General features: G+C 41.9%; 5 protein-coding genes across 5 annotated transcripts; 1 reads left to right on the top strand and 4 right to left on the bottom strand.

Annotated features, from left to right (window-relative positions):
* Positions 1–3902: 3902 nt before the first annotated feature.
* Positions 3903–5615, top strand: LOC111496731 (probable xyloglucan galactosyltransferase GT17). The gene has a single exon (XM_023147216.1). It carries the CDS (start codon positions 4013–4015, stop codon positions 5456–5458), a length of 1446 nt encoding a protein of 481 aa, XP_023002984.1. The 5' UTR covers positions 3903–4012; the 3' UTR covers positions 5459–5615.
* On the bottom strand, positions 5503–9025 carry LOC111496729. The gene is made up of 3 exons (XM_023147214.1): positions 8786–9025; positions 6598–7620; positions 5503–6493 (listed from the first exon to the last, which is right to left on the bottom strand). Exons 2-3 carry the CDS (start codon positions 7564–7566, stop codon positions 5627–5629), a joined length of 1836 nt encoding a protein of 611 aa, XP_023002982.1. The 5' UTR covers positions 7567–7620; positions 8786–9025; the 3' UTR covers positions 5503–5626.
* Positions 9026–10120: 1095 nt separating this feature from the next.
* On the bottom strand, positions 10121–11912 carry LOC111496732. The gene has a single exon (XM_023147217.1). The coding sequence runs from the start codon at positions 11518–11520 to the stop codon at positions 10249–10251; it is 1272 nt and encodes a 423-aa protein (XP_023002985.1). The 5' UTR covers positions 11521–11912; the 3' UTR covers positions 10121–10248.
* A 149-nt stretch (positions 11913–12061) lies between these two features.
* Positions 12062–17073, bottom strand: LOC111496730. Its single transcript, XM_023147215.1, has 4 exons — positions 16987–17073; positions 14545–15493; positions 13667–14415; positions 12062–13054 (listed from the first exon to the last, which is right to left on the bottom strand). The coding sequence occupies exons 2-4, from the start codon at positions 14830–14832 to the stop codon at positions 12550–12552; spliced, it is 1542 nt and encodes a 513-aa protein (XP_023002983.1). The 5' UTR covers positions 14833–15493; positions 16987–17073; the 3' UTR covers positions 12062–12549.
* Positions 16824–17907, bottom strand: LOC111496733 (mucin-2). Its single transcript, XM_023147218.1, has 2 exons — positions 16944–17907; positions 16824–16901 (listed from the first exon to the last, which is right to left on the bottom strand). Exon 1 carries the CDS (start codon positions 17879–17881, stop codon positions 16952–16954), a length of 930 nt encoding a protein of 309 aa, XP_023002986.1. The 5' UTR covers positions 17882–17907; the 3' UTR covers positions 16824–16901; positions 16944–16951.
* Between the last annotated feature and the right edge of the window lie 339 nt (positions 17908–18246).

The raw sequence follows: 18246 nt of genomic DNA, 5'->3' as shown, positions 1-18246 counted from the left end.
CACTAATTAATGAATTTGCATGCATGTAGTGAGGCGCTTGCTATAAGAATTCCATAGCGGCAGCAAGAGCAAAGACGTCATGATCCGCACAATAATCCATCTTAGAATTGCATCCACACTCATCCTTCCATTTCCATTTCCCACATCGCTTTCTCTTCATCTCCGTTTCCATTTTATTAACTCTCACTCTCATCCACACTCTCAACATCGGTTGCTTGAGGCCCAATCCTTCACGAACCAAACACACCCATTTAGCAATTTCCATGTTCGGCGATCCAAAGACTTGCTCCCAAGGGATCTCACCCCTGCCTAGGAGCCGAGACCCCAAAATTCTTCCCAGCAAAGGCAGTGTCTTGGTGGCCTGCCGGAGCTCGAAGACAACGGTTGATTGCTTGAGGCCGTGGATAGAATCTTGCGTACCCAAACACTCCAATGAGAAAGACTCGTTCCAAATGAAGTCGGATTTGGAGGAGATCTGTTGGGTGTTGAGGCGAATCCTCTCGTTGTTACCTGCAGAAAGATAGTATTTAAGGAAGAGATTCTTTGGAGATTTGAACTCTAAGTTTATGGCTTGTAGGATACTAATTTCGCAGCTGAAAGAAGAGGAGTTTTGAGTGGTATCCATTGAGAAAGAATGAGTGTGTTTGAGCATAATCCATATTATCCCATCCTTATCTGTATTTAAAGAGGAATTGGGAATGGGAAGCTTCGTGGAAGTAAACAAAAAGGAGAAGAAGCCCTTTGGGAAGCTTGAAGGGCTGGATTTAAGAAAACGGCCGACTCGATATGCAACAATGGGCATGGTGGCCGGTGGGTGGGTTTACTAACAAGATTGTTATGAATGATCATATCACTACACTCTTTTTTTAATTTCTTTTCTTTTAGGACTTTAATAATATGAAATGAAAGAGTATTGGAACTTTTAGCTTGTAGCCTAACTTTTAAGCTATATTAAAAGTGTAGTGTAATAATCCAAGCTTGCTGTGAGTAGATATTGTTTTTTTTTTTTTTTTTACATTCAGATATTATTTTTTTGGGTTTTGGGTTTTGGGTTTTCTCTTTTTGTGTTTCCCGCTTTCCCTCACGGACTTCCACTTAAAGTTTTAAACCTCCACATGTGAGAAGTTTAGGTTTCCACACCCGAATGTTTTGTTCCTGTCTCTAATCGATGTAGAGATCCCACAATCCACCCCCTGAGGGCCCAACGTCCTCGCTGACACACTAACTGCTCTTTAGCTTTGATACCATTTGTAATGCTTAAATCCACCCCGAGCAATTATTGTCGTCTTTGGGCTTTCCTTTCTAGGCTTCTCCTCAAGATTTTAAAATGCATTCATTAGAGAGAGATTTAATGTTTCATTCCACTCCCCAACCGACGTGGTATCTCAAATTTAGAGACCAAATTAATCAGTTTCATTGACATAATATAATATAACAAAATTGAGAGCAAAAGAAAAGATATGAAAAGAGTCTCCATATGCAAGTAAAAGCCAATAAATTTTGTATAAGATGGAATATTGTTCTTCCCAATCCTCCGATTACACGTAACATATCAACAACTCAACAAAGTTAGAGAAACTCTCACTTCATAATCCCCAAAGCCCCAAAGGGAAAAGAAATTAAACAAAAAAGAATGGCCTGTTTCTTCATGCTCTACAACAACACCATGGCAGCATGCAGCAAGGGCAAAGACCTCATGATCCACACAAAAAACTCCCACTCTGTTTTTCCAATTCTGCTGGAGCTCTCACTCTCAACCCCCACAACAAATTCATTAGCACAAACCAATGAATCTCAGCCCAACCTAGAAGCTGAAACGGTTAGGAATCACGACTCTCTATGATATTGTCTACTTTGAGCCTAACTTCTCACGACTTTGTTTTGGAGTTCTCCAAAAGATCTCATACCAACAAAGATGTATTCCTATACTTATAAACTCATGGTCATTCTCTAAATTAGTCAGGAAGGACTCACTCTCAATAGAGACCTCAAAACTCTACCAAAAACAGGCTAGATTTTGGCTCGCCCGAGCTCAAACACGACGTTTACTTGTTTGAGGGTCTGGATTCAGGCGAACCCTCTTGTTGTTTCATGCAGAAAGATGGTATCTGACCAAAGAAAAAAGGGGAGAGTTTTTGAGTGGCGTGGATTGAGAAGATGGTGAAGATGAAGGATAAAGTGGGGTCATAAAATATTTATAGAGACAAAGTAAGCTACTTCCATATTCATTTTGGATGCTTGAACATAGCTTGATTCACCACATCCACCAAATTAAGGTTTAATTTGAGTAACGAATAAATGATTAAATTGCAGCAAAGAAGAATCCATATCAAGATCTTCAACTCATACAAAATCCCACTTAAACAAAACACTTGGAAGTGCACAATAGATGGTTCAGATGCCTTCCCCCTCTTCCCTCTCCAACCTTTATTCATTAATTATACCTTAGTGGGATTGCCTAAGATCTGATCTTCGAGCCATGAACTGATAAGAGATGGAGCCATTGGTGGGCAACACGTGGGTAATTTAGAAAAACAAAAAATTTAAGGGTTTGAACCTTATCAACAATGGTAGAATAAAACTTAATATCAAACTTCCAAAAACTACCACCATACCCGCTCAAGCTTACCGGTAGATATTGTCCGTTTTGGCCTATTACCTATCGCCGTCAACGTCATAGTTTTAAAAAAAAAGTTTTCATAAGGAATGTTTTGTTCCCCCTCTCTATATAGAGAGAGTTGTCTCGCGCCCCTGAGTATTCTTTACCTACCCACCTATGTCGGTTTCGGGTACAGGTACCCTTTTGTTGAAGGTCGTTTGAGCTTTTCCTAGAAGTATGGCATGGATTACTTCAGTGTCGTAGCGTCTAGTACTCAAACAATTGGCTCGAGATACTTTCTCTATCCCTTCTTACCTTGAAAAAATAGGGGTACCTTGCGTCTTTAAACCGATAACCATCTTTCGGCTAACCTAGCATCTGTAATAGCTCAAACCCACCGTTATCAAATATGGTCAATTTTGGCCCAATACATATCATCATCATTCTCACGGGTTTTAGAACACATATGCTAGGGAGAGATTTCCACTGAGAAATGTTTCATTCCCCTCTACAACCGATGTGGGATCTCACAATCGCTTGGGCAGTTACAAAATCTTTCTTTTGACCGACTTAGATCCACTTATTGTGAGTCTGGATCGAAATATCAAGAAACACTATAACTCCATGGTGCTTAAATAAAGTGTAAATCTAATAGGAGAAAATACTAATAATTCTCTTAAACGTGCTTTACACATTAACATGTTAATTATATCTCCTAAAAATTCTAAATTAGTTTATATTTACGTAATAAAATTATTGGGAGGCAGCAAAATAAGAGAGCGCCAACCAAAGTAACCAATAGTGTCGGTAGGGATCTTGACTTCTGCAATTCTAAGTTTGACTTTCAACAGCTTAATAAAATAACACATTATTGACCTTAATTAACCAAGCTTAAGCATCAAATTAAAGGCACTAATTTGAGTTGTTACTCCCTAATTTTGTACTGCCAGCTCACCTCTCCACATGGCATCGTGGAATAACAACAAACATACATTATATATTATTAACAAATTGTTTGACATTTAATTAAAACGCAAATGGAGAAAGAGCGCATGCGAGGTTCCTAATTTCTTCAATTATTTCTATATTTCAAGCTGTCTGTCTTCAAAACATATGTACCAATGGGATTTGTAAATTCCCTCGTGTCGTATGTGCCGTATGCAAGGTTGCTAGCTACCAAAATTATTTTAATATAAGGTAGGTATCATCATTTATTTTATTTTATTTTATTTTATTTTATTTATAAGAAATACAATAACATTATAATATGTATTATTGTATGCTTGATGAATTAAATTCCCACTTTATGCGTGCATAAATTTTCCTTTTCCTTTTCCTTTTCTTTTTGCATGAAATCTCTTGCTTCCTCTTCCTCCTCTGTTTCAGACCAAATTGTGGGTGTTCTTCATCATCATGTTTCCAGAATTTTTCTCCATGTTTCTCAGGAAACAAACAGCTCCAATTCCTTGTTCTTTTGACAGAGACAGAAGCTCCAAAAATAAAAAGCCCCTTCTCAACCCTTATCTCACTTACAATTCTTTTCTTGTTCTTTCCCTTCTTCTTTGGTTTCTCCTGCTCTACATTTGTTTCCCGACCACGATACACACGAAACCCAATGATTTTCATCGACAAACTCGAAATTCCCCCAATCGGACACCACATTTGCGCCCCACTTGCTCCGGCGGCCCATATGTCTACGTCTACGACTTGCCGGCCGAGTTCAACACGGCCCTTCTCCAAGACTGCCACCGTCTCAGCGTCTATACCGACATGTGTCCCCATGTCGAAAATCGCGGCCTTGGCCGCCGACTTTCCTCCTCTGACAATAGTTGGTTCGCCACCCATCAGTTCATAGCGGAGATGATCTTCCACGCGCGTATGGAGAATCACCCGTGTCGCACACGCGATCCCCATGTTGCTAAATTGTTCTACGTCCCATTCTATGGTGGGCTCCACGCCTCTAGCAAGTTTCGCGAACCGAATATCACGGAGCGGGATGCGCTTGCCGTTAGATTAGTTGACTATGTTCAAGCGCAGCCCACGTGGTGGAAGAATAACGGACGGGATCATTTCCTTGCACTCGGTAGAACAGCTTGGGATTTCATGAGGAGTAATGCAAATGGGCCGGATTTCGGGGCGAATTGTTTGTTGAATCTTAACGCTGTTCAAAACATGTCGGTGCTGACCGTGGAGCGAAATCCATGGGCCGGGTCGAACCAATTCGGTATCCCTTACGCTTCTTATTTCCACCCGTACACGTCGGCAGAGATGGTGACGTGGCAGAATAAAATGACGCAATCGAACCGACCCCATCTCTTTACATTCATCGGGGCCCCACGTAAGGGGTTAGAGAAAGCCGCCATACGGGACGACATCATTAGACAATGCGACATGTCGTCCAAATGTAGACTCATTAATTGCCGGGGGGAGCAGGCCGACCTGTGTTACGACCCAGCCCAGGTCTTGAAAATAATGAGCCAATCGGAATTCTGCCTGCAGGCACCGGGGGACTCGTTCACTCGGCGGTCGACGTTCGATTCTATATTGGCGGGCTGCATTCCGGTGTTCTTCTCGCCGCACACTGCGTACACGCAGTATTTATGGTATCTGCCGGCGACGGCGACGGATTATTCTGTGCATATTGATGAAAAAGGGGATGGGAGGATGAGAATTGAAGAAGAGCTTTTGAAGATACCCAGAGAAAAAGTGAAGAAAATGAGGGAAAGGGTCGTGAAATTGATCCCGAATGTGACGTATAAGCATCCAAATGCCACTGATTTTGAGCTCATGGATGCTGTTGATGTTGCGCTTGCCGCACTGTCCAAGCGCATGGCGCGCGGCGCCGACATGTCTTTATAGAATATGAATATGGTCTTGTTTTTACACTTAATTTGGAATTTCCATAAAACCAATTCAAAGAGCCATTATGAATGAAAAGTTGGAATTTGCAGTTCAAAAATAAAGAACACTGTGAATTGTGTATGTACAAAAATAAATAACACGTGATTCATAATAATGACACTCTTTCTACTCAAGATGGCTACATCTCTGTTCGCAATCGTCGTCGTCGTCGTCATCTTCTTCGTCATCTCCCATTTCGTCCCTTCCATCGTTTCCGATATCGCTTTCACTGGCTGTCTCCCATTCAGAATCATCAGTCTCCCTACCATAGACATCACCAGCAGCACCATCTTCACATTGGACATTGCCATGTTTAATGGCTGCCTCCCTGAATAACCAAGATGCACGCATCTGCTTCTTAACGAGTCGCTCGGCGTAGTCAGGAACCTTGTTTTGCCTTAATGAAAGGTCGGGGTCATTGGACTGAGAGCACTCATTTATGAACAAAATGGCATCCAACAAGCTTTCTTTAGCCAGCCCAAGCATATCATATGCCTGAGCTCTTCTCCAAAGACTTTTGGCATGACGGTTTATGGGGTTGTGAAGACAAAGAGCACGTGTGGCATCACTGATGGCAGCCATTGGCTGCTGCAACAGAAGATAACATTGAGCACGGTTACTGAAAAGAACGACTCGTTCCTTTTTCGATCTCATCGGACACAATGCTAGCGCTTCCGAGTATTTAAATGCAGCTGCAGATATATTTCCTGATGAAAACATGGAATTTCCTTCAAGCTTGATTACGAGCGCAGCAGCCTGTTTGATTCGGAGATCCTCTTTCGGCATGTTCTTTTCCCACTCGAGTCTCTGCCTTGAATTTAATAGCTCTTCTATCTGTTCCTTCGTACGACTGCTGATCGAATTGCGTCCAGCCCCTTGTGATTCGACGCATTCCTGAAGAATATCAATTATGGACTCCCCCAATCTCCGGTGATCGCCTAGAGATGATATCTCAGCAAGATCCAGAAGCGCAGGGGCAGCTTTGTCGATCACCTGGGAATACAATGTCGCAGTTAAACATGCTCGTCCCAAAAAACTTCAACGATATATAATTGAAGATCTTTACATTTGAAAAGCAATCAGAGAAGAATATCAACCTTATGACTTGTACTTGAATCCTGAAGCAACCACATGAGACAGTCAATAGCCATAGACTGCCAATCGTCTGAAGAGCGGGCGATATTACATAACGCTTCGACAATACTGGGGCAGCTAGCAACAGGTCCCCTACCGAGTTTATGATGGCAGATTGTTCTCAATAAACCGATACCAGCAGGTGAATTTTCGTTAACGAGACCGCCCCACATGCCAGGAAGCTTTACTACAAATTCGGGCTTGCATATAGTCGAAAGAAACTCGGGTTTGAATGCAAAGCAATTGATAAGTTGTAAGGACCAACACTGTAACTGGCTGGCCCATTCCTCTGCCTTCCTTGATTCCATCTCGCCCCCACCCATTCCACGAGTAAGCAGATCACAGTGATAACTAAGCCTTCTGTCCACATACTGATAAAAGTGAGTATAAACAATTTCAAGAGAACTCATTGCTAGCTGAATCGATAGCTCGAGTATTTCGACGTGACTAGCCACAGCAGGAAAAGTACTTGCATACGTAGCCAGATGTCCGAGGGCACGAACAGCTACCCTCTGCTCAACCCAAGTTAGTCTTCCCCTCAGAAGTTCAACTAATGGAGGAATCACCCCAGCATGAACAGCACTTTCAGCAAACTCCTCCATGTTCATCGTGTAGGATCCGATGATATGTGCAGCGTAATACGGAATGTAAATGTTTTGGTCGTGAGAAAGCCAGTGGCGATTCTTCAGTCCCTTCCATATAAGTGCAGCCATACATTTGAATATCCCCAATTCGATAAATTCGGGATCGTTCGGATGTGCCATTGCTGTGTTCCAAAGGCCACTAATAGGGAGAACTTGACCATCATCATCTTGAGAAGGAAGTTCTCTGAAGAATTTCAAGATACTAGCTCTGCGCTTACTAGGATTTCCTTCTTTCATGACACAAAAGAAACATCCTGGATAAGGACAGTCCGAAGATACTTTTTCCATAATCACGTCTAGTTAAGTCTCATTACTGAGCTGAATCAAATGAATTCACCAAAACTGCAAGTAAATTAAGAAGTTAGCAGAATATGAGACAGACAATCCATTTCCATGTCTTTTATGTTTTTGCAACAACCCGATTTTCTGCTTTACTCTTGGGCAGAATGCATCTTACCAAGTGTCTGCATGAACTTTCAATATTCATACAATATTCATATAAGGGTGTGGAAACCTCTCCCTAGTAGACGCATTTTAAAATCTTGAAGGGAAGCCCGAAAGAGAAAGCCCAAAGATAGGTGATGTGCCAGCAAGGATGCTGGGCCCTAAGTGGGGTGGATTGTGAGATCACACATTGGTTGGAGAGAGGAACGAAACATTCCTTATAAGGGTGTGAAACCTCTCCCTAACAGACATGTTTTAAAACTTTGAAGGGAAGCTCGAAAGGGAAAGCCCAAAGAGGACAATATATGTTAGCGGTGGGTTTGGGCTGTTACAAATGGTATCAGAGTAAGACAATAGGCGATGTGCTAGCGAGAACGTTAGGCTCCAAAAGTGATGGATTGTGAGATCTCACATTGGTTGAAGAGGGGAACAAAACATTACTTATAAGGGTGTGAAAAACTCTCCCTAGCAGACACGTTTTAAAACTTTGTAGAACTATATCGAGACAACATAGATTTCTGCTATATTTGCACAAACTTGCTGATATGAATTCCAATAAGTAAGCAACCCTGTAGCTGTCTAAGGCTATCCATGTAGAACTATATCGAGTTAAACTTCAAAAACACTGAGCATTCAAAAAGTATAACTCAAATGGATTGACACGGAAATTAGAAATGTACATTCAATCAAAACCCCAACTTCTCAAAACGAGGCATCAAGATAAGACACCATCACAAGTCAGGCAGCTTTCCAGATCAATGAAGAATTGGGTCACGTTACTTTCCAACAATAAAAGAAAATTCATTGCACTAAAAAGAAGAGTGAAATTGACCCGAAAATTGAGAAAATAAATTACTCTTGTATTGAGTACACAGATCTGAAGGCGACGGCTATGAACAACGTCAAAAATTAAAACTCATGACCGAAAGGACCAAGCCCAGACAAAAAAAATTCTGAAAAACGAAAATAAAGAAGCAACTAGGATTCGAACATACTGTGTATTTTCCAGACTTTGAGGAAGCATAATTAGAAAACAAAGAAATAAGAGGTTCGACGGAGATACCTCGGAGCAGAAAAACAGACAAAAAGCTGCTTATGGTAAGCTGGTAATCCGACAATCAGAGCTCTCTGCTACAAGAATAGCTGTGGTTGGCTTAGGTATACAGGCAAATGTTTTTTGCTTTGATTCAGAGCTCTCTGCTACAAAAATGAGGACGGGAGGAAGACGGTGGTTGGCGATACGACGGCGTTTCAGCGTTTGGAATCCGACAATGAAGAAGATCTCGCATTGTAGTAGCTAAGCGCTGTCGCTGCTAAAAAGTTTTAATTTCTACAAACCACAAAGAAAAAGGCCCACGCGCAGCAACGTGGAATGTGACGTACAGTTGTGATGTCACACGTGAGAGAGTGGTGTGTTACGAGACAAACGCGAGAAAAAGCGCGTGAGAATAATGTTGCAAAAGGGTAATTTTGCGAAAATTAGATGGGCTATTATTACGGTTTTTCCATTTTGCTTTACCGTTTTCGAATCTGTGGGGGAGCTGATATTACGTAAATACCCCTCTAATGTTCCAAAACTTGAATGCGAAAAAGAAGCAACGGAAGTACTTGGTGTCAGGGCAGTGCCTGTTCGTCCATTATTTATAGCACTTATTTACTATTTCACATTACTGAAAATAAATTAATTGAATTATTTCTTCCAACATAAATGACCATAATTGTTACATTTTGAAGAGATTTTGTTACTGTCAATGATGAAAATATAATAACTTGTTAAAAATAAGAAATAATATCTACCGATAGATAAAATATAAATTAATTAAATATTAAAAATAAAATAAAATATACTATAAAGGAACAACATTATTAAGATATATTCTATAAATAATCGGCGGCTCAATCGAGTGGAGTGGAGTGGGTTTGGGTTGGTGGACAAACCTCAGTGGCTCAATGGCTCAATGGTTTCTTTGTAAAAGAAAAAGAGATGTTGAAGCCATGTCGCTTTCATGCAATCTCAAAATGCGCAGCAACAGAGTTTGGGCGGAGTTGGGGGACCAATGGCCGAGCCTGGCTCTGTTTCCCTTTCACCGGGAGCAAGCGCCAAGAGCAACCAAACCGAGCAATGCATGGACCCATTTGGGCCTACTCCCTTTATATGGGCCGTTAAATTGTTCACTCCTCCATCTCATTTGGGCCTTTAAATTTGACCCAATTCTTCATTCTTCTTATCATCATCTCTTTTTTCTAATATGAAGTATTGAATAATTCTTTGTTTTATTGCTTAATGTTTTTTTTTTAATTCTTTATAATATAATATTTTTTATATTAAATATTAATTTAAAATTAATGTTTTTTTTTTATAAATAAAAATAGTTAGTATATATATAAATTTAACATCTTATCAATTTTAATAAATTATTAAATAACCATCTTTAATTTCCCGTTTACAACACCACCAATGCTCCAATCAATGCAAATTCAAAAACTAAATTAAAAAAAAAAAAGATTATTATTGAAATTAATTATTCAACTTTTCTTCCCCTCCCCTCCGTCTTCTTCCAAGTAAGCCTTCTTCCTCCTCTCCGCACCAGCGAACACACTAATCACCAGAAAACACGTGGCGTAAATCCCATGAATTTTCCAGTTCGTTCTCGGTGGCTGGTGTAGAACCATCCTGTGGAATACCGCTACATAGTAATGCAGCCCGACAGCATACCCCACCATGGTCTGGGCCAGGCCCAATATCCTCGACCCGAGCCCACAATCGGTGGAGAACACCAGCACCAGGTACATCACGAGCAGCAGCAGATACAAGATGTATCCAAGGGTTTGCATCACCTGTAAACCCATGTACGTGGATTGCGCGGTGGAGTAGAAGAATTTGAGGGGCTCGAGGCCAGTGACCAGCGAGGATAAGCAGAGGATGCCGAAGTAGATTGAGAGGTAGACTTGGATGAATATGAGAAGCTTTTGGAGTGAGAAATAAGCCTTGATTCGATTGAATAAAAGACTCACCAGGATTAGCGGAATCAATATGAAGGCGAAGGAGGTTAAGGTAGCGATGCTGGAGGCGTACTTGTTGCCCACGATGGGTTTGAATCCCATTGTCATTTGTTTGTTGGCTTTGGTAATGTAAGCCTTGGAACTGGTGGAGATTCTCGCCAGGTCTGGGATCAAATTTTTATGAATTTTCATGGGTAGATCTTGGAATTGTGAAACGAAATCGTCCTCTTCATCTTCGTCGATCCAACTGGGTTTCTCCTGTGCTTGTTTCTTGGGCTTCTCCCGACTCTGTTTCTGAATTTTCTGGTCCTTGTTTGGTTTGTCCAAATGGGTTTGGGATTGTTTCGTTGTCGTTTTGTTCTTGGGTGTGCTTAATTTGAGTAGATCTGAGGATTTCTTGGCAGAGAATGAAGTGGTTTTGGTAGAATTAGTGGATTTCGAGGTGGAATTGAGCTTCATGAGCCCAACTTTGGGAAGGATGCCGGCGGATGCCAATTTTGTGGAATTCGTAGCTTTACCAACAATGGTTTTGTTCTTCGTCGACAAACCATTCTTAATGAGCTTTGTCTGGTTTTTTAAGGATTTGGTGGATAAGGCATCGCTGGAGTTCTTCTTGTTCTTCGGCACCTCCTCTTCTTCCGCCGACTCCAAAATTCTTCTTCCTCTTCGAACCAATTCTCCATTTCGAGATTCAGATTCGGCGCGCACACACAACAGCGACGCCGCAGCAAAAAGGATGAGAACAAGAAAGAGCAAAAATACCTTTGTGGGTCTGAAATTCACAAGCGTAGCCATTACTGAACTCTGGGTTGAGATCTTGTTCAGCACTGAATATGAAGAGTGAGTGAAGTAGAAGGAATAGATTTTTTTTTAAATAGGTCAGCGTCACATGCAATGGAGCGAAGAAAAGCAGGGGAAGCGCTTTTAGTCTACGCGTTTTCACTTGTCTGGTGGCTGGCTTGCTCCAACCTCTTTCCCTCATCAATTATTTTGGAAGCCCCTTGCCATCTTTGCTCATCTCTTTTCACAAATTTATACCAATTATTTTACACTATTGTTCTGCGATTCGTTGTTCTTTGAAAAGTGTAAAATATTCATTGGAATTTGTAGGGAGTGTTGAAGATAAGAGAGAATAATTTGGGATTGACTCGTAGTTTGACTATGTGAATAAGGACGAAGATGTTAGGCGTTGGAATGGTGAGTGGCAGCCAGGTGTGGAGGTGAGTCGTAAGACCATTTTGTTGACAATTGATAGGCATATTGCTGCCCTCTTAACCTCTTCTCTCCCACCAACCATTCTCTTCTTTTCGACGCTCTGAACACCGTCCCTTACATTCAGAGAGGTCTCAACGGACGTTCATATATTGGTTGGAGAAGGGAATGAGACATTCCTAAAAATGAGACATTCCTAAAAAGGGAGTTTGAATTTGAATGTGAAAGGGAGCAAAAAGTGGAAAGGAAAAAGAGGGGACTTCAAATGTGAATCATTTCCATGTGCACTTGTAAATGAAGACACTGCCTCGTTGTTACCTGTTTTACTTTAAATGAAAAAGATAGGGGAAAGCTATTTCGGAATAGAGCCCTTTCACATAACAATACTCGTGCCATACAGCCTATCAAACATGTCTCATCTTGTTCTGGAATTCTACTGAAACCAAAAAATCTTGTATCAACTATGATCTTTCCCTTAATTAGCTAGGTTGTGGTTAACAATGGCTGAAGCATTACAAAAGAATAATGTTTAGTATAGAGTTTGAAAGAAGATGTACTAAAAAAATCTGCACCAAAGTACTGCGTCCAATCATGTTGATCTACATTTTTGAATCAGAAACTGTGAAGATGATGCTTTTCATCATTGTCATCATTGAAATCAAGACTGTCTTCAATTCCATAGATTAGATCAATCTCTGTTTGATCCTCATCATCATCTTTTCCCACTGAAATCTGAAACACATTTTCTCGCCTGTACAGAGGTGAACAGCATGCCTCCATATGCAGCATTTCAGACTCTATCAAGGCCTGCATTCTAGCTCGCTCTCGGTCTCTTGGATATGAACGATGCAGGAAAGAGTAGATGAAGCAGCACACCAACATCGGAATACCAATGGCTGTGTAGAGTGCTCTGGCTAGTGATTTCGCATTCTCTCTATCACTTTCAATCTGGGCAGAATCAGAGGATCCTCTTGCTACTGGTTTATATCCATAAACATGCTGTGCCAGAACTCCTACAACAGAAGGAGCAAACGACGACAGAACCGACTCAAATGATCGATCCATAGCGTAAATACTCGTGCGCGACTTCTCTGGGACTATCTCAGCAAATATTGGGCTGTATATTCCAATAATGATTCAAGGTAAAATTAAGAATTCATATCATATGGGTTTTCCCTTCCCGGCTTTTCTTCAAGGTTTTAAAACGTGTCCACTAGACAGAGGTTTCCACACCCTTATAAAGAATGCTTCGTCCCCCTCTCCCATTGATGTGGGAACTCACAATCCACTCCCCTCATCCTCGTTGGCACATCGTCCAGTGTCTAGCTTTGATATCATTTGTAACAACCAAATCCCATCGGTAGCAAATATTGTCTTCTTTGTACTTCCTCTTAAGGTTTTAAAACGTATCCACTAGGAAGAGGTTTTCACACCCTTATAAGGAATGTTTCATTCTCCTCTCCAACCGATGTGAGATCTCACAATCTACCCTCTTGAGGGCCCAACGTCCTCGTTGGCACACCGCTCGGTGTCTAGCTCTGATACCATTTCTAGCAGCCCTAACTCACCGCTAGTAAATATTGTCCTCTTTTGGCTTTCCTTCAAGGTTTTAAAACGCGCCCACTAGGAAGAGGTTTACACACTTTTATAGGGAATGCTTCATTCCGCTCTCCAACCGATGTGGGATCTCATAAGAACGGTAAGTACATTAGGTGATGAAGACACATACTTGTTAGTTGCTGGTCCATTCCACGACATGCTAAAACCCATTATGAACAAAACCAGTCCATGCAAGAATCCAGTGGATGGATCATCTGGCAAAACCAGGAGCAAAATTGCAGCAAGAGGAATGGCAGAACCTGAGCTTATCTGAGATAGAACAATTCTTCCTGAATTAGGAAAGCGCTTTGATAGTATATCCCCCATTCTTCCTCCAAAAAGGCCACCCAATGAGCCAGCAATTATAAAAAGAGCCCATAGAAACCCTGTTTTCTCATGAGAAAACCCCACAAGTTCAAGCCACATAGGAGCAAATGACAAAGCCGACCAAGGAAATGAACCAGCAACACCCTGAGCAACAATTATCTGAAAAGATTGGATCCCTAAAACTGACTTTGATTCTTTAACAAGATCCTTCAATTCTGACCACAATGGCTTCCTTGATTGATCCTTAACTCTTCCATCAATCACAGAATAGCGTGGATCATTTGCAAAAACCCATACTAGTACACCAAGAACGACGCTCATCAGTCCAACGAGATGGAAGGCAATTCTCCATCCTGGGATCCCTAAGAAAGATGTGGAGGCTAATAATACAGAACAAAGCCCACCAATAATGGAACCAAGATTTCCTGTTAGTTGTAGCCATCCAAAAGCTAAGCCACGGTTACTATCATCAATGGAGTCGGCCACTAGGGACTGGATGGCTGGTATCACTATGGCAAGACCAATACCATTTAAACCTCTGGAAATTGCGACCTAATTATGATTATCAAATTACTATAGGAATATAAGGTCATCTATCACTCCAATGCCACTTTAAATCACCAGTAATGAAAATCACAGATATATATGACTTTGATTGGAGATGAATCGAGAAAGACGAACCTGTAAGAATGTGGAGGAAAGGGCAACGAGGAAAGTGGCAGCGGCCCAGAGAAAAGCACCAAGAACAATGATATGGGCACGGTTGTGATGCACAGCTAAGTAAGCAGCTAAAGGGTAACAAGAGGACTGCACAATAGATCTGAAGAGGGTTAGGGAACCCAACCCAGCGGGATCGGTGTGCAGAACCGCCCCAACTTCTTTATAGACTCCGGGCAACAAGGATTCGTCGGCCTTCTCCATAACAGCGGCCAAATTGATCAACATTAAAGTCAGTGCTTCAGATTTCATCTTGGAAACGCTAATTTACAGAGGATATTCTGGAAATGGGCACCGCAGGGGTTGGGGAGCGGCGCCGGAGAAGGAGGTGAGCTGAGTTTGACAGGGAAACTGCGAGTGCTTGCCACGTGACTTGAATGGGAAGGATGAAATGAAGAAGATGACAATGGTGAAGATCGAAGGAGGTGAAGGTTTGGGAGATGTTTCTTGTCGATCTGCTTTTGGAACTTTTGGACACATTTCCAAAATTCTTGGAGATTTTCTAAATCAGAGAGACTCTTTTCTATAATTCCTTTTTTTTTTTTTTTTTTCTATCTCTATTTTCAGTAATGGAGTGTTTATAAAACTGGACTGGGCCGAAAGCCCAAATGAAAGTCGACAACAATGGGCCATCCATAAGATTGAGAGGCCCAAACAGTATGTTAGAGGCAGAATCCAGAATGGATAAGTCGAACCGGGGGAGGCTGGATTTAGCGAACTGAACTCTCATGATTGAATTTGCAGATCCACGTGGGGGACCATTCCTGAGAACGGCAACATGTGATTGTATCTCTCGGCTTTTTACTGAAGCCTTACGTGGATTTCCCGCTCGAAGTGGGCCCCAACCCCACGAAACCATGACGTCAAGGTGAGATGGACCACGTCCTCAAAACGACGTCGGATCTGGTGTGTCCTGTCGGCATGGAATTGGTTCGAAAATATTTACTTGCACTGTTACTGGGTGTGTAAACATATAGCACATGGGGAAGAAAAATGATTTCCAAATCCATATAAAATAAAATAAAATAAATTAAATTTAAAAAACAAAATGGAGAATGAGTCACCGAAAGCAGTCATTTCCATGGCATCCAATCACAATCAGATCCTACTCCTTAAATATTCGAATCTTTACTTCTGTAGCTCCCCCCTCCCTTTTCACCTCCTAAACACCTTAATTTCTCTATCCAATCATAATTTGCCCACATTTGAACACAAACGCTAATACCAAATTCGTTTAAATTTAGATTTAGTGTATAGCATGAACAAAAGTTCGTGAAAGTGAGATACTCATATGAATTCGAGAGAGAAACTAATGTGTAACGCAACGAGTAAATTGAATGCATGGATTAGACAAATTTGTTCATCCCAATCAAAAGCGTCGGCAAATTTGAAGCCCAGATTCATAGGGTGAACAACATTTATGATTGTGTTAAACAACAACGACAAGGACAAGGACAGTCCAATCAAAGAAATTAAATTTAAAAAAAAAGAACCCATTTCCTGCACACACACACACCATCTTCGAAATTGGTGCTTCTGCATCACCAATTCCCATGTCTAGGATCCCAATGCCACTTCTTTTTTTTTTACTTTTCATATAAATAATTGCATGCACGACCAATATATATACATATAGATTGTTTACTGAATTTTATATCACATCACCGGCGTATCTAAACATGATTTAAAAAAGTAGTAATGAAGTTTGTTAATTTTTTCAGGCTCGACAGCGAAAGGGCAGTGCTTTTCGTCATAAAACTAGAGGGCATCAAGGAAAAGTAAAAAAATAGAGGAAACCTAAATATGTTGCATGAATTTATGTACTTTGAAGAGTCATTAATTAGGGGGGGCACCGGGGGTTTAAAGATCCCTGACAGATCATGGCGGCTTCACATTCCTCAAATCTCGCCTCCATTCTCTCCTAAATTATGGAACACTGAGTCAGAGAGAGATGCAAGCAAGAAGACAAGGATGAGAGGCCATGCCGCTTGCCTGCCTACTGCACACTACGACTAAACCATTACTGAGAGTAGTAGGTACATGCAATTTCCACATTGTGGAGGACATGGTACGAGGATGGTTTTGGATGTATCAACTTTACCCAAACTTCGTTTATATTACTTTCATCTAGCATTCCCCAATTATCAATCTATAATCATTCTCCAAGTTAATCTCCAAGTTAATCGATGTGGGATTCTCACCCAACATGCCTCCGACAGGAAATTAGAGAAATACACAAAAAGTAATAAACAAAACCAAATCCCAAAATGGAAATGAAATGTTATTATGTACATAGGATGAGTGTTTATGTTAATTATAGGTCTAAGCAGCTTAGTATGGTTGTGTTTGTTGTATATAAAACAACAACTAATTAATCTGAAGAACAAATCCAAGGCTCGACCATACCTTCACTCCTACTCGTCACATTGGTAGACCCAACTAGATCTTGATCGGACGGTCTTCCTCCTACACCTCCGTCGACGGTGCCACTGCCCCAATTTGCCGGAACATTATTCCCACCGCCGTCTCTTACGATCCCAGAAAGGAAGTCATCTGGGAGAGGCAGATGCAGCGGATTAGGATGGAGGTGGGAGCGGAGGAGGTTAATGTTGGGTTGTTGGAGTGGTGAAGGTGGGGGCGGGAGATTGAAAATGGAGGAGGGAGAAAAAAGGGAATTAGTTGAAGGAAAGGGGGATAGCTTTTGGGGATATGGACGGAGTAGGTACGGTGGGGAGGAAGTGGAGGCGCCGGCAAAAAGATCAAGCCGGGCTCTAGGGAAGGAGGAGGAGGAGGCCGGCTGGAAGGGTGGTGCAGGGATCCCAGTGAATTCCTGGACCATGGCTCGGAAATTGGTGGTATCTGTGGTCAGAACGGTGGTCGGAGCTCGCCTCGAGGCTCGAGTTCGCTTCCTCGGGTTACGAACGGTGGCGTTGCTGTTGGTGGCAGTATTGTTATTGTTGTTGCTGTGAACGACTTGGGTTGGGGGTTGCAATTGAATATCGGGCGCGGTGGTCATGGACGCTGGATATTGGATCGGGTTGTGGTCGGATCTCGGGTTAGTGGGCCAGGAAGGGTGGAGATTGAGAAGGGAATTTGGGGATAATCGGGAAGGTGGAGGATCGAGGAAGGTAGAGAAAGGGTCGAAGGAGGAGGAATGTAGGGATGGTGGTGGTGATGGGTTAGGCTTAGGGATGGGGCCGACATGCAGTGACGGATAGTTTAAGAAACCCTCCGCGCGTGAATCATACTCATCTTCAGCACCGCTTGAGCTTTGTACACTCCCACTACTCCCAGAATCCATGATTAAACACACACACACACATATATATATATCACGGGTGCAGAAAATGATGTGCTGCTGCGGCCGCTTCTTGTGCTGTACTCACAATCTCAAAAGCCACCGGAAGGTACGATCCAACAACAACCCACGATATGGTTGGTGGCGGAGGTGGACCGGTGAAGTGGAAGCTCCACTCCTGAACCTCAGAAGTTCGTATGGGGTTAGGGTTTTTGGAGAAAGAAGAAGATGGGGGAATTGGGAGAGAGAAAGAGTGCGTTTATTTTAATTGGGAGAGAGAGAGAGAGAGGGGTTTGTTGTGAAAAAGAGAGGTTGCTTGTGTTTGTAGATTTGCTCCACGAAAACCGATGAAAGTGGGGACTCAAGAT

This window comes from Cucurbita maxima, unplaced genomic scaffold, assembly GCF_002738345.1.
Source record: "Cucurbita maxima cultivar Rimu unplaced genomic scaffold, Cmax_1.0 Cma_Scf00023, whole genome shotgun sequence".
NCBI classification, from domain to species: Eukaryota; Viridiplantae; Streptophyta; class Magnoliopsida; order Cucurbitales; family Cucurbitaceae; genus Cucurbita; species Cucurbita maxima.
This window is presented reverse-complemented; position numbering and strand designations above follow the sequence as displayed.